The sequence below is a fragment of the Mustela putorius genome, unplaced genomic scaffold (assembly GCF_011764305.1).
Source record: "Mustela putorius furo isolate JIRA1106 unplaced genomic scaffold, ASM1176430v1.1 tig00003834_pilon_pilon_pilon, whole genome shotgun sequence".
NCBI lineage: Eukaryota > Metazoa > Chordata > Mammalia > Carnivora > Mustelidae > Mustela > Mustela putorius.
In genome coordinates, this window is record NW_025421987.1 from 20,188,336 (window position 1) to 20,202,583 (window position 14,248).

The 14,248-nt window shown below is 35.1% G+C and overlaps 1 protein-coding gene across 2 annotated transcripts in view; it reads left to right on the forward strand.

The window, feature by feature from the left end:
* Positions 1-14,248, forward strand: part of EPHA3 (EPH receptor A3) — a 360,792-nt gene that overhangs the window by 216,460 nt on the left and 130,084 nt on the right. For both annotated transcript variants that reach the window (XM_004777946.3, XM_004777945.3), the window contains exon 4: positions 13,511-13,666. In XM_004777946.3, the coding sequence (XP_004778003.2) occupies positions 13,511-13,666 (156 nt within the window). The remainder of the gene's footprint in view (positions 1-13,510; positions 13,667-14,248) is intronic.

A 14,248-nucleotide genomic window follows, 5' to 3' on the forward strand; every position in this document is an offset into this window, starting at 1 on the left:
GTTGCTTTTTATGAGCCAAGCATCCTAATAGGCACCAAGGAATAAAGGGGGAGAAAAAGCCCATGAGGTGCTCATTATCTTATCTATCACACCACAGTAATATAAGAGGAGTTGAGTTTTAAAGAGTATAATGTTACTGATACATTTTGTAAAAGCATGATTATATCTTCAGTATTTAGTTTATATGTAAGTCTCATAACTTTATTGCTTGACAAGATGTGTCAATTATCAATGGAGTTGAGCATACTTTGGAAGGAAGGATTACAGGTAGTGGGGAGTTTCCTGTGGCTTGTGCAGTGTGAAGACAGTCAGAACGGGTGCTGGACTGTGTTTTCGGGCGATTTCAGCTATTACTGAACATGAATGGAATTTTGTGTAGTCACAAAAATAAGTTCTGCGTTTTAGGTATAGCTTCCTACTATATATTATCAAATATGTTGAACGTATTATGAAACCAAGAGTTCCATGGAAGGAAAAGAATATGGATCCAGCTGTTATAAGTTATGTGCAGGCATTTTAGATATATATTTTCCAGTCCTAATTAATAAAAAAATTGACTGGTTTCTAAATCTGTTGTTGCTTAGTTGGGTCTCCTACTCAATTGGAGCGACAAGTACAGATCAGCAGCTGTGTGGAAGGCCTGGTTTGGCATTTTTTTCTGAAGTGCCGCAAATCTACTCCAATGTCTTGGGAAAAGTGCTATTTTTTCCACTCCTGTTGGTATCTCGAGCAGTTACACTTCAATATACACTTTGAAGAACTCCAAATATAATATTATATTTTGGTGAAAATCACCTATCCAGTTGTATGATAAAGTGGAATATTTTACTTCCCTAGGCTTCTTGAGAGTTCTAAATGCCCAGAAGACTAAACCAAAAAAGTGGAATTGCATTCGCCCTTTTAGGTTTTGATTGGAGCTTATTTAAAGGTATGGCTTCCCCCGCTCTACACAGTAAGGTTCCTTGTTTCAGCTGATAACATAGAGAAAGTAGAAAATGTGTTCTCTGGTGAGCTGGCACACTCCTCTGCAAAGATATCCAGCTCAGAGATACTTTCTCAGAGTCTGCCAACAGTGAAGCATTCCCACTTCTCAGTGACTAGAATTTTCCTCCATCAGAGCTATTCACTTGGCTAGGTGGAGCCCTGAGATACTGTAGAAGAAAACCATCCATGGTTACTCCAACAAAATGAGGGAAGCAATTTCTCTATGTGCCCAGTAATATCTGCCTACTATCTTTACAGTTACACCATATATATATTTTTGGCATTAATTTTAAGGTGCTAGATTCACTGCCAGTCCACATTTGTGATCACTTTAAATATTACAGAATGAGAAGGCAGTCAATACAAACCACATAAATACCTGTGTCTAGGAAATCTCCAGACTTAGATTTCACTTCTGGTTATAACACTTAATAGAAGGATAAGCAGCCAATGCACTTATTAATATCATTAAGCCTCAGTCATCTCTTCAAGGAAAAGTAGATAATACCTGTGCCATATGATCATTGTAAGTACAGAAGTGAAGTACAAGTGCAGTGCTAGACATGGAGAAGATTTGCAGGAAATGGTATTTATTATATTACATGAGGTGAGAACTATTTTCTTCAAGTGGCAATCTACCTCGGTTTTTCTTTTTTTTTCCTCAATTTTTTCATTATATTCGAGCCAGTTAACATACTGTGTAATATTAGTTTCAGGTGTAGAGTTTAATGATTCATCTCTTATGTATCACACTGCCTCGGTTTTCAAAGCCTTCTGGAATAAGATGTGACTTAATGTCCATCCCCTGAACAGTCCCTCACTTCTCTAGCCTCAAGTACAAGAAAAAAGCCCCTAAATTAGTAGGATAGAAGAAGTTAAGCTAAATGCATTTCTAAAGTAAACCAACAAAATTCTAAATAATAATTCCAGAGGATGGGTGGGATACATAACGACCTCTTTATTGAAAGAAACTTGCAAAATCTACTTAGTGGTTTTAAATAGGAACACACACACACCTTCTTCTCCACCTTCCTTCCCTCTCCTGTTTTTTTTTTTTTTTTCTCTCTCTGGCTCCCACCACCCTCTTCCCTTCCAGGGCAACAATGCTCAGCACAGGTGACCAAATCTGAAATTATGTAAAATAACCAAACAGAGTGGACAAAAATGGCAAATGTCCTCTTTTGTTCTTCATCCTTATGTTCCAAATTTCTAATGTGTCCCAGTTTCTGTACCAAAAAAATGGTATATGTTTGCCAGCTATAAGCAATGCCGTTTAATATTTCTTCAGTCATATTTTCTCATCTTTCTAGTATAGCTTCACCCTTTAATTCTTTCTTCCTCTTAGATGAATTTTACTTAATTTAATCTTATCTTTTTTTTTTTTCAATGATCTGTCTCCCAAGTCAAATGTGAAGTTGTGAATAATAAAGTCTAATTATGCAGGAACAAAAACGATTGCCTCTATCTTTAAAAATTAACCTCTTTAAGGAATTCGAACCTGGTCTTTTTACTTTACTTCTTTTTTAAAGTATTTATTTATTTATTAGAGAGAGAGCGCTTGAGCAGGGGAAGGAGCAGAGGGAGAGAAAGAATCCTATATAGGCTCCACACCCAGAGGCCAACTTGCTCTCACCACACTGAGATCATGACCTGAATCAAAATCAAGAGTCAGACACTTAACAGACTCAGCCACCCAGGTGCTTCACTCCTTTTTATCGTAATAACACCATTAAATACTATGATTTATTGCTGTGTCTTCTGCCCATGAGATTCTTTTCTATATTTTGAGAAATTTATTTCTATCTTAATTAAGGAGAGATATTTTGCATATATATTAGAATAGACATATGCATGTGAAACCTCATAGTGGCTTCTTTTTTCTTTGAAAACTTCATATTCTTATGCAAGGAGAAAAATATTTTTTTCTTGAATAGGATGGAAATAATTTTACGTAAAATTAAAATATATAGACATGCTATTCGATACAGTTATGAACATTTATGTCTTCCCTAACAGTTTCAAAATACATGATTGGTTGAAATTTTTATGAAACACTTATTTGACTAATGGTTTTGTTGGTCCCATGGGCATCTATTTATGGACTTCTATTTGCTTTTTATGTTTCCTTTGTAAAGTTCATTCTTACCCATTTAGAGAATGAAATTTCAGCATATGTTGAATAGAAACCCCTTTTTATCTTGAGATAAATATTTACCATAAACATAAATATAGATGAAAAAAGAGACCTCAGAATTACAGTAATTCATTTTTTTCTATTTTATCTTACAAATGTTAGCCATGAAGGTATTCAAAACCAATACTGGATACTTCTAATTACACACTTCCTGTTGGTAATATTTTGTGATCATAAAATGAATACTTAACACATAAATGACACATTATAGGTTTCTTTTCTTTTCTTTTTTTTAAAGATTTTACTTATTTATTTGACAGACAGAACACAAGTAGGCAGAGAGGCAGGCAGAGGGTGAGGAAGAAACCGTCTCCCTGCTGAGCCCAGAGCCCGATGTGGGGCTCAATCCCAGGACCCTGAGATCATGATCTGAGCTGAAGGCAGCAGCTTAACTGACTGAGACACCCAGGTGCCCCTGTAGGTTTCTTTTAAATGCATCATTTTTGACCACAATGTTATCAGTCATTTTAATAAATTTCACAAGATAAAAATGGGATAGAAAGCTGATAGGACCATAAGATGTGTTAAAATAAAAATTTGAAAGTTGCAAAGGTGTTTCTTCAAGATAAAAATAGACATTATTTTAAAATAAACTTATCGAGAAAGTAAAGCAAATCTAAAGGACTTCTGATAAAATATAATGATGTCACCATTTTTCAAATTCTAGGTGGTGATCTTCTTTTTTGGAGAGTAGATAATTAACTGTGTAACTAAGATGGCAAATATTTTTGCACTGTCTCTTGCAGCATCCATAAAATTCTTTTTTCTGTTTGTTTGTTTTTCCTCTGAGTCTTCTACCTTTTATAGGTTTTCTTTAAAATCCTGGTTTTTAAAGATTGTGCTATTTTCTGTTTAAATGTTCCCAAGTGAAGTATAGTTACTTGTGATCAGAAGTGTGAAATTCACATTAGTGGAGCTATTGACATTCGCAGTCAATGATAATTTTCCTCCACGTTGGATTTTTTAAAGAAGAGAGGAGAGGAAAAAGAAAATACCTAGAGCAGTATAATAGAAACAAGAACTAGTAAAAACCATAGCGAAAATGTGTGCGAGGTGTGTGTGTGTGTGTGTGTGTGTGTAGTAAAGTAAGAGTAATTTCAATATATAAATTAAACCACACATAGTATGCATAGTTAGTTTCTTACTTTCTGACATGTACCTAAAGCTCAAATTACACCACACACACACACACACACACACACACAGTGTTCATTGATTGAAGTGTTGTGATATGTTTGTGTGTACGTGCTACAGCCTTTTCGCTTCTAAAACCCCTTTAGTTTTTGTTTGTCATTAGATAAGTGATAACATTACTAAGAAAATTAAAAACAGGGTTACATATTTATTATTTTATCCTGCTTTTTCCCCATAAAAATGACATGAACATCTTTCTGTGTGAGATGTCAACTCTGTCAGATAAATGTATGAACACATCATAATTTATTTGTGAAAATGTATGAATATGGGATAACTTAACTACCTTTCTAGTTTGAGGTATTCTTTCTAATTTGTCAATATCATAAATATATCTTTGTGTATATAAATACGCACAGGACCTAATTGTTTTTTGTGCATTTACATGCAAGAGATCCTTTGGAGATCACATCTAAGGTTTTCATGATTTGTGTCTCAAACTCTTACTCTGGGTGATTACAAATCTATTATGGAACTTCTATTCTAAAATTAGTTTATAAACGTAAGTATTGGCCTGGTGATCTCCCCGTGCCCTAATTACAGTTCCAATGCAGCCTGGAAAATGCTCATCTATAGTAATTCTTAAGCATAGAAGTGATTTACCTTCTCCAAAACCCCTTCCTAGGAATAGTTTTCTTAGACATTCCAGTGCTACTCTGGTCTACAGAAGACTTCTGGCACTATCCTGAAAGTCTTTTCTGGGCTGTCTCTCAGTATGCCTTGAGTATAGATTTGGGCCCTTTGCATTTTACATTTACATTCTTCATAATAAAACCCCATAAAAATGACTTTCTCTTTCATAATCATCCCTCCTTTTCCTCTCTTTTAATATTTACCTTATTTGTTATATACATAGTATTCTTATGAATTTGTAAACTTAGTTAATGGGTCTCATCTCTGGGCACTGATAATTAAGAACAGAAAAGCTCAAATAAGTGCTACTCTGAGGATCCACAGTTCTCCCGTGAAAGTGGAAGACAACGCAAAAGCTGGCCAAATGCGACAATCTGCAGGATGGAGGCTGTTTTAGTATTCTCTTTGTGGCCACTGTGCATTGGACATATTTCAGGTCTACTGGCACCTGTCTTGCTAAATCTGATGGAACAACAACAAACACAATAAAGTCTTGTTACTAAGCTATCTTTGAGCCACACCAGATTGTGATTGATTCTGTTGTGTTTAATGGTGTGGTGGCATTTTGCCTTAGGCCTCTTTTATTGAACAGTGGAAGGAACAGAAGAAGGAAACACTTGATCACTTTGTAAATGCTGCACATTGCAGGCAGGGTTTAATGACTGAACGTAGCCACTTCCAGTGTATTGAAATCCTTCGGCCTTGCCTCAAAGCATTGTACCTCTATTCAAATGGCAAAGAATAGAGTTCCTGTAAGATTGTGGAGTGCAGCTCATTTTGGGAATAAACAGTTGCTTTGACCTTGTACCGGCAAATAGACCCTGTCAGGTCTGGAATTGCAAGGCCAGGAAATCATCTGTTTAGTCAGTGCTGGTTCTGGTCATTAGTTTGTGTTTATGGCTGGGAATTGATAAGATAGCCCTGTGTCTATGGAGCTAAAGTCTGAATACTAAATGGGACCTATTTACCAACAGCTTTATTTTTAATTTAAAGTTAATTCAAATTGAAATGAGCCTTTTAACCCTTAATTAGGACCATGTTTTCTCTTAAAAGTCAACCACATTAGTCAACTGGAGACAAAATTCACTTTGCAATTGAAAGGCTGTCTACTTTCTTTCAACAGTAGCCACCATGGTTTACTAAGTGCATTTGTTTTCCTTTCACTATGGTAACTTTACCCATTCTCTGTATCAGCGTAGCTTAAACCCATCAATTATGACTTGGAGGAAAGTATGCTATGTGCTTTGGGAATAAGGCCAAGATTCTATCTTGAAACCTTTTTATAATTATTATTCATTGTATACACAGTGCTCATAATATTCTCTATTTCATTCTTTTTCTTTGTTATTTTCCAAAGCTGATAGTTGGATTTTTTTAACCTACCTATTGACCTGTAGTATTTAGTTCCTGTTTTATTGTTACCGCTTCATAAATATGGAATCAGCAGATTCCCAAAATATTTTTCATTCATTCACTACAAATTGTTATTATTTTGGCTTCCTTCTATTATTTTATTCACATTTTTTAGTGTTCTCAATAACAGATTAACATTTGGCAAGGACTTTATCATTTTTGTACTACTGTGGCCCAACTTGGGTTCTTCAATAAGTTTTGGGGTTTGCTCAATAAGTGAGCAAGCATATTCTCACTAACTCAGCGCTTAGAATAGAGGAACTAAAATCTAGATTAGTAAAGACAGACAAAAACTCATGGCAGACTAGAAGTCTGCCTCTAGTAGACAGAAGAAGAGAAATGTATTCTCTTTTAAACTTTATTTTCAATCTTGTGCCTATTTCCCTTGTCATTAAAAAAAGAAAAAAAAATTGAGGTGCCTGGGTGGTTCAGTGGGTTAAGCCTCTGACTTCAGCTCAGGTCATAATCTCAGGGTCCTGGGATTTGAGCCCTGCATCAGGCTCTCTGCTCAGCAGGGAGTCTGCTTCCCTCTCTCTCTGCCTGCCTCTCTGTCTACTTGTGATCTCTGCCTATCTAATAAATAAAATTTCAAAAAAAAAAAAAAAGGAAAAATTTTTTCTTACATTTTACAAAATTAAAGAGAATATCATATTTTAATTTTTGTTCATTCCCTTAAGATTTTCAAAATTTTAAACATCTACTCCATCTGAACTGTGTGTAAGATCACATATGGTTTTATTGTGTTATTTGTTAAGATAAAACTATGAAATAGGGAATTGTTTGGTGGTCAATTTATTTTTCAACCCGTTCAATCGTGAAATCAACATGTCCTTTGAATACATACCACATTGATACAGAAAAACACTTAAAAGAGTAAAAATCTGTCATTTATTTTTCAAGAATATTTCTTTTAAGTCAGAAGAGAATCTCTTTTCTTTGTCTTGTTGCTCTATGTTATTTTGTAATTTCAGTGGCAAATTTTAATCCTTAAAGCAGTGAGGAAAGTGAAGTACTTCAATCTACTTATTGCAACCTAGAAAGTTCTAGGAATCCTACAAATCTTGGTACACAAAGTATTAACCTTTTAAAGTGTTAATGTGAAGAGTTTTTAGAGATAAGTTAGTCCATGCCCATCACTTGACAAATGAAAAAAATAGAAGTATAGGGACTAAAATTGGGTTCAAGTTACTCATTCACTTCAAAATGTATCTCATCAAGTGCTAGGTGCTGAACAATGTGCTAGACACTCTGCATACAAAATGAATAGGAAGTAAATCCTATCTCTATATTGCTCAGGCTCTAACCTGAGAACATACTGTAATTACTACAAATGGAACTTGAGACTTAGGGATAGAAAAAGAAATCACTATCCCAAGGACATAATTAGAATTTGTATACTCTTGGCCAGTGCCTTTGGGATGATACCCATTTACCAGAAAAAGATTAGATCCTAACCTGCATTTTCTCCTTCTTAGTCCAGTGCTCTTCCTGTAAAATGCTGAAAACAACTTGAAATCTTGGGATTAAAAAGAGAAATGAAAGAATTTCTTGATGAGAATGACATTAAAATGTCATATTGAAAATGATCTTAGCACTCACATTTTCAAGCCAGGAGATCCATTTCTAAAATAGCCATGCCATATGGATTTGATCTTTTTAAAGCTAGGATTGCAGCTTTTATCACTGTAAGACTGGACACAATAAAGTGTCTAGGTCATTTTGGAGATTAATACATATTTGTCTGAGGAAAATGAATTTTAAAAATCCAAATGTTGTATAAACAACGCTCATTACTTAGTAAATCTATGCTGCTATCTAGTAAGGTTTAAGGAAGTGACACCTCTGGCTTTTAATGATTATTAATTTAGACTCATGGCTCACCTTACTTAGATTCATCAACCCAAAATCAAAGATGAGAGCTCCTACCACATTTCACTACTTCAAAATTCTTCAATAAAGCAGGGGAATAAAACATTTCTGGGACCACAAAAACTAGGGTGGTAATTTGCCTCCACTCAAATGATATGAAACTGAGTAGTTGTTCTTTGGTTTTACTACCCTAGGATTGAAATCTGTGAGTAATTTAACCAGTGTTTGAGAATAACATATATACCAGGTTACCTGAAGAAATCTGTAAATCAGAATTCTGTCATTCTGCCAGTGATTTCGAATATGTGTGTATCCACCTTAGCTGAATATTGCTTTAGTAGCTTGCCTGAACCGGGGAAGGCCTTAACTATATAGCATATATTGTTTGTTTGCTTTGTTTTGTTTTGTTTAATTTTAAAACTTAAAACTGGATAAATCTAAATTAGTATCCATTTTGTCCATTCTTTTTTCCGTGATGTTCTGTAGTAAGTTGACTAAGATTTCCCTTGACCAATGAAAGGAAGAAAAACATTACTCTCTACTCCTTTACCTGATTTTTTTTATGCTAAACCTTCTTGAAATACTACTTGAATGAAAGAAATGTGCTGATTGTTTTATCACTAGTTTTGCATTCAAAGAGAAAGGAGGTGCTCTTAAATTACAATCATTGCTTTTATTACTATAAGCAAGATACTAAAACACAGGTATTTATGCTCTTTAGAACTAAAGGTTCAAATTCTTCCAGGAGGAATTTTTTGAAAGATGAAGATGGTATAATAGGTATATAGGTACTTAAGCACAAATTGATTGACTGCAAGGAAGAGAGAGAAGAGAGATTATTTACTGATGGGAAAAATTTGAAAGCAAGTATACTATATAAAGAATTTCTCCTTATGAATTTAAGTAGTGTTTCCTATCAGTATAATTTTATTAATGAATATAAATTATTCAGTCATATTCTCAAATTTGTTGGAAAATTTTAGTAGAAAATTTAAAGATCCTGCTTGTAGCAAGAAAGGAAAAAAAGAAAACAAAAACTCCCACATACCGTAAGTTGTGCTATTCCTGAATTTAACAGCTCTGCCCTTCCAACAAAAAACACTTGCCCATCTCCCCCCATAACAATTATAGACATCAAATAGAAAATCCTAGAGAATCATGAGAAAACATTACCCTTTGTGATATAATTTCTAAGAGTAGATGATGAAAGACTTGCATTTCTTTAATTAAATAAGTTTTAAATGACTATTCTTCAATGTCATAACAACAGCTTACAATTAGTAGGAAAATAATTCAAGGTTCTAGAGAGTTATTTGTTTTCAGTAGGTGATTTATATAAAATTAACAGCGGGAAAATCTCTTTTTTCGGATTATGCCATTGAATTCTTCATTATCTTGGGGCATGCTACTTTTGCTGTTTGTGCTTCAGTTGTCCATTCTGTAAAATGAATAGATTAATATCTGCCCCAATGATTTCAGTACAATTGTTGTGAGATTCAATTGAGATGGTACCTATGAAAGTTTCTCAGAAAGAGTAAAGAAGTCTACACAATTTAGGATGTTGCTATTGAATCTATTATTGGACTCTGTATGGTTGTAATTTCATAAATATTAACAATTTGGAGAAGTAGAGCCAATCACCTGACTACCTCCAGAGGAGGCAGAGTAGGGGCTGTCCCAGTTGTGTGTCACCTGAAGTCCTGGACTTGTGGGTCCTCAGACGGACTATACACAGACTGGCCAAAGTGATTTATTAGGATCTTTTTAGCTCTGTTAGCTTGTAATTCTACTTAGTACCTCTCAACTGCATTCTTTGCTTGTCTCCCATCCTTTAGAAATATTTTCCACTGTAGAGATGAGGAATTTGCCCATGGTGACTTAAACAAATATGGTGTTATTTTTCTGACATTATAAGAAATCCTGAGAGAGGTGCTAGTTGAATCAGGTGAAGGTTATACATCTAATTTTCTTGGCCTTTAACTTATTGTCACATGTAAACCATTATGCAGAGAATCAATGCTGGAATAATGTAGGTAGAGTGGCTTCTGTTACATTTGGACCATCTCCTTGGGGTGGGGGAGAGAGATTTCGAAGACTTCCATCAAATTTCTGTTTGCATCTTTTTGTCCATCTTTTAGACATCAATTGAGACATCCATAACTATTTGCAATCATATCTGTGTAAAGGAGTACTCAGCAGACTGCGATTCTGAACAAAATCAAAATTCTATCAGCAAGCTGAAAGCAGAGTTAGGTGTTTACTATGCGACCAACAGTAACCATCATGTTCCTCTACTTAACAGTTTCTCTTTTCCTGTTCATATTTGTGTATTTAATTATGCTACTTACAGGCCAGCTTTTACTATATGTTCCAATCTTTCTCAAATGAGATTCCTTCTGTGTAGTTCCTTCCAACAGCTCAGTCAAAATGGAATGCTTGCTCCTTGTGGCCTATGTTAAATGTCTGTTGCCTGCTTTTCATTGCAAGGCCCTTTTAAGATAAACAGAATTAGGGGCATTTGTACCTTCAAGGCTAACAGAAAGCCTGAACAAGAGTAAATAAATGATTGCCAAGGATTTGTTAAACGGAATATGCGTGTGTCTACCTACCTTTTATTAGTATTGTATCTAAGGTTATCAAATCCTATTTAGAGAAAATCAAGTTACTAGTTTGAATCACATTCTTAACTTCTAGGTTGATTTACTCTAGCTACCCTGAAGTTATTATTAGAAGTCCAGTGTTGTAGCTAAGAAGTGATTGTATGACAGTCTCGTCTTTTCCTTAAATATCCAGAGTATAGCCATTTATAATATTAACAAAAAGTGATTGAGTGTTTAGTGAATACCTTTATGCTAAATGTTGCAGAAGCCATAAAAAACTCCAATAAAAACATGCAGATAAGCTTTCCAGCAACCAAAAAACAAAGTAGACGCCAACACTGCAACTCTACCTTTTAAAGACTCAGTATTGCCCTCTTGCAAATTTAAAAGCGCTCAATGAGCTAAACTGAAACCAGAAGTTAAGTGTTTATACTTTACATCATTTTCCCCTGAGGCAATATGACATGAGATATGAGTGGTGGTTTCTTACCTGTGCTCAAGAACAATGTTCAAAAGTTTATAATCCTAATCCGTGTTTGGTTAGGGCAATAGAATTTATCTGTGTGGTTCTCAATGCGGCACTGAAATTTATTTGATTTAGATAATTCGAATGCAGCCATTCTTGATAGAAACTAGAAAACAGCAAGACTAGATTAACAAATGCTGTCATCTTTAGTTATTGTAATCATGGGTCTTAACAGTAGATTTCCCTTGGCAGTGTATTTTTTAAGAAACATTCAGTAGGAAGACCCACTGTTATGGAAATAATGTGTTACCTTTCAAAACGCATTTAATGACTATGAAAGTTAACATTTGTCCGCACAGGTTTACTTGCATGCAAATAACCTGTTATTCACAATATGAAACTGATGTAGGAAAATTCCGAGATTCAGTGATAAAGGCAATCTATAGGGTATATTCTCTATCTAAGTTGTTTAAGTCATCAAATCTCAATGTAGCATCGACATTGAGTTTTAGAGATTTAAGAAATCATTAACTTCCAAAGATAATCTGGAGGAAATTTAAAAACTTTAGAGCCTGAATTGAATCCTCAAAACAATGTCAAGAGACTTTTTGCAGGATTTTCGTGGTGATGTCAGTTCTCAATTTAACTTTGGTACTGGATCACATGAAACATTATAGCATTTTGAATTTAATATACAGATTAAGCAAAACTAATATAGTAGAGGCATATTTCTGTTAAAACAGTAAATATATGAAGAATGTTAAATGGGCAGCTGAAATCAATACTTCATCACGATTAATTGGACTTAAAGAAATGTCATTCAGAGATGTCTAGAAAAAAAGATGACACTTACTTATAAAGCTTTACTCTGGGTGCCTGGGTGGCTCAGTTTTTTAAACCACTGCCTTTGGCTCTGTTCATGATCCTGGAGTCCCACATCGGGCTCTCAGCTGTGCGGGGAGTCTGCTTCTCCCTCTGACCTTCTCCCCTCTCATGCTCTCTTTTACTCTCTCTCTCTGTCAAATAAATAAATAAAATCTTTTAAAAAAATTAATCAAAAAAGAAAAAAAGCTTTAATTTTGGAGAATCTGGGTAGTTCGGTTGGTTAAGCAGCCCACTCTTAACTTCAGCTCAGGTCATGATCTTGGTGTCTCTCACTAAAATAAATAAATATATTTTTAAAGATTTTATTTATTTAAGAGAGAGAGAACAGGAGCATGAGAAGGGGCAAAAGGGGAGGAGCAGAGGGGGAAGAGGACTCCCCGCTGAGCAGAGTAGGGAGCCCTTCCTGGCTCTATTCCAGGACCCCAGGATCATGACTTGAACCAAAGACAGATGCTTAACCAACTGAGCCACCCAGGTGCCCCTAAAATAAATAAATCTTTAAAACAAAACAAAACAAAAAAAGCAACCTTAACCTAGTAACAATTCACAAGTAGATCAGTTTAAATAGAAATTATACCTCTTATGTATTTGAGATATAGACAAGGAACTATACTGAAATAGAAATTACACCTCACTATGTTTTTGAGATTCAAACAAGGAAATACATTAAAATCTCAGTTTAAGCCATTGCTATAGAAGTTAAGGAACAACACTGTCAAGGCAGGGAAAAAAAAAAAAATACTGCTCCTGGAAACCACGCATCAAGAATCTTAAAATAACGAAGCCATGATTTCTTCCTTCAGTTGCTTACAATTTGTGGAGATAGAGTTGTACACACAGAAACCCATAAAACCCGAGCGAGTATGTAGTGCAGGGCTAACTGCAGTACAGAAAGTGTACACATTGCATCATGTTTTAAAAGGGAATGGCTACATGATGACATGGCTTTGCTGTATTTTCTCCACAAATAGTTCAATGCCAAGGAAAGCTGTGAAAACATGAGCTGGAAATTTCCTCACACTCTAGTGCCAAAATAATCTAAATCTTCGGGGTTTTTTTTCCCCTTAACATTTGGTGTAAATTCAAATGTATATGTGGAGAAACGACACTGGGCCACATTATTTGCTTCTGTAAGTTCTGGGGGGGGGGCGGTGGGGTGGATTTTTATTCATAATGAATGCATACCCTAACATTCGGAAATCTGTTTTACATACTTTCAAAAATACATTTTCAAAATTATCTCAGAATTTAAAAGAGCCGTTTTGTTTGTAGCTTGCCGACCAGGTTTCTACAAGGCTGCGGATGGTAATATGAAATGTGCCAAGTGCCCACCCCACAGTTCTACTCAGGAAGATGGTTCAGTGAACTGCAGGTGTGAGAATAATTACTTCCGAGCAGAAAAAGACCCTCCATCCATGGCTTGTACCCGTGAGTAGTTTTGCTGCAACCCATGCCTCCATGTTTGTTTTATTTTATTTTTAATTCTTGTTATGGCGCTTTTTTAATTTTTTATTTTTATTTATTTATTTTTAAGCATTTGGCCCATTTCCTTCTGTTATCCATGTGCAAGTTGAAAGCTTTCTCTGCTTCACTCTCCATGCTTGGCTCACCACAAATGCAACATTTATCACGCAAAATGAATTAGTTTTTAAAGCACTTCCTTGCAACAGGACCCCCAGAAAGAAGGAGAATTTTCTTTATCTTGGTTTAGATCTTGTATTACATTTGACAGACTAGGGGAGGTTATAGTCATGGGATTTGTGTTTTTACATTTCTATTCCCTCTTGTTATGTGTTGGTCATAGGTCACAGGGAAAAAGGACTAAGATTTATAAAACTAATAGTAAAGTTTTCATAACTATTCACGAGGGCATTGAATTTAGTAGTACATTCCCTTGTTGGACTATGTGAATGCATCTTCAACTTGAATCAAAACTCCCCCGTTCATGGCTTAGGGAGGACAGTGCTCTTGAATCCATGTGTCTATAATCTCATGGATCCTCTAAGGATG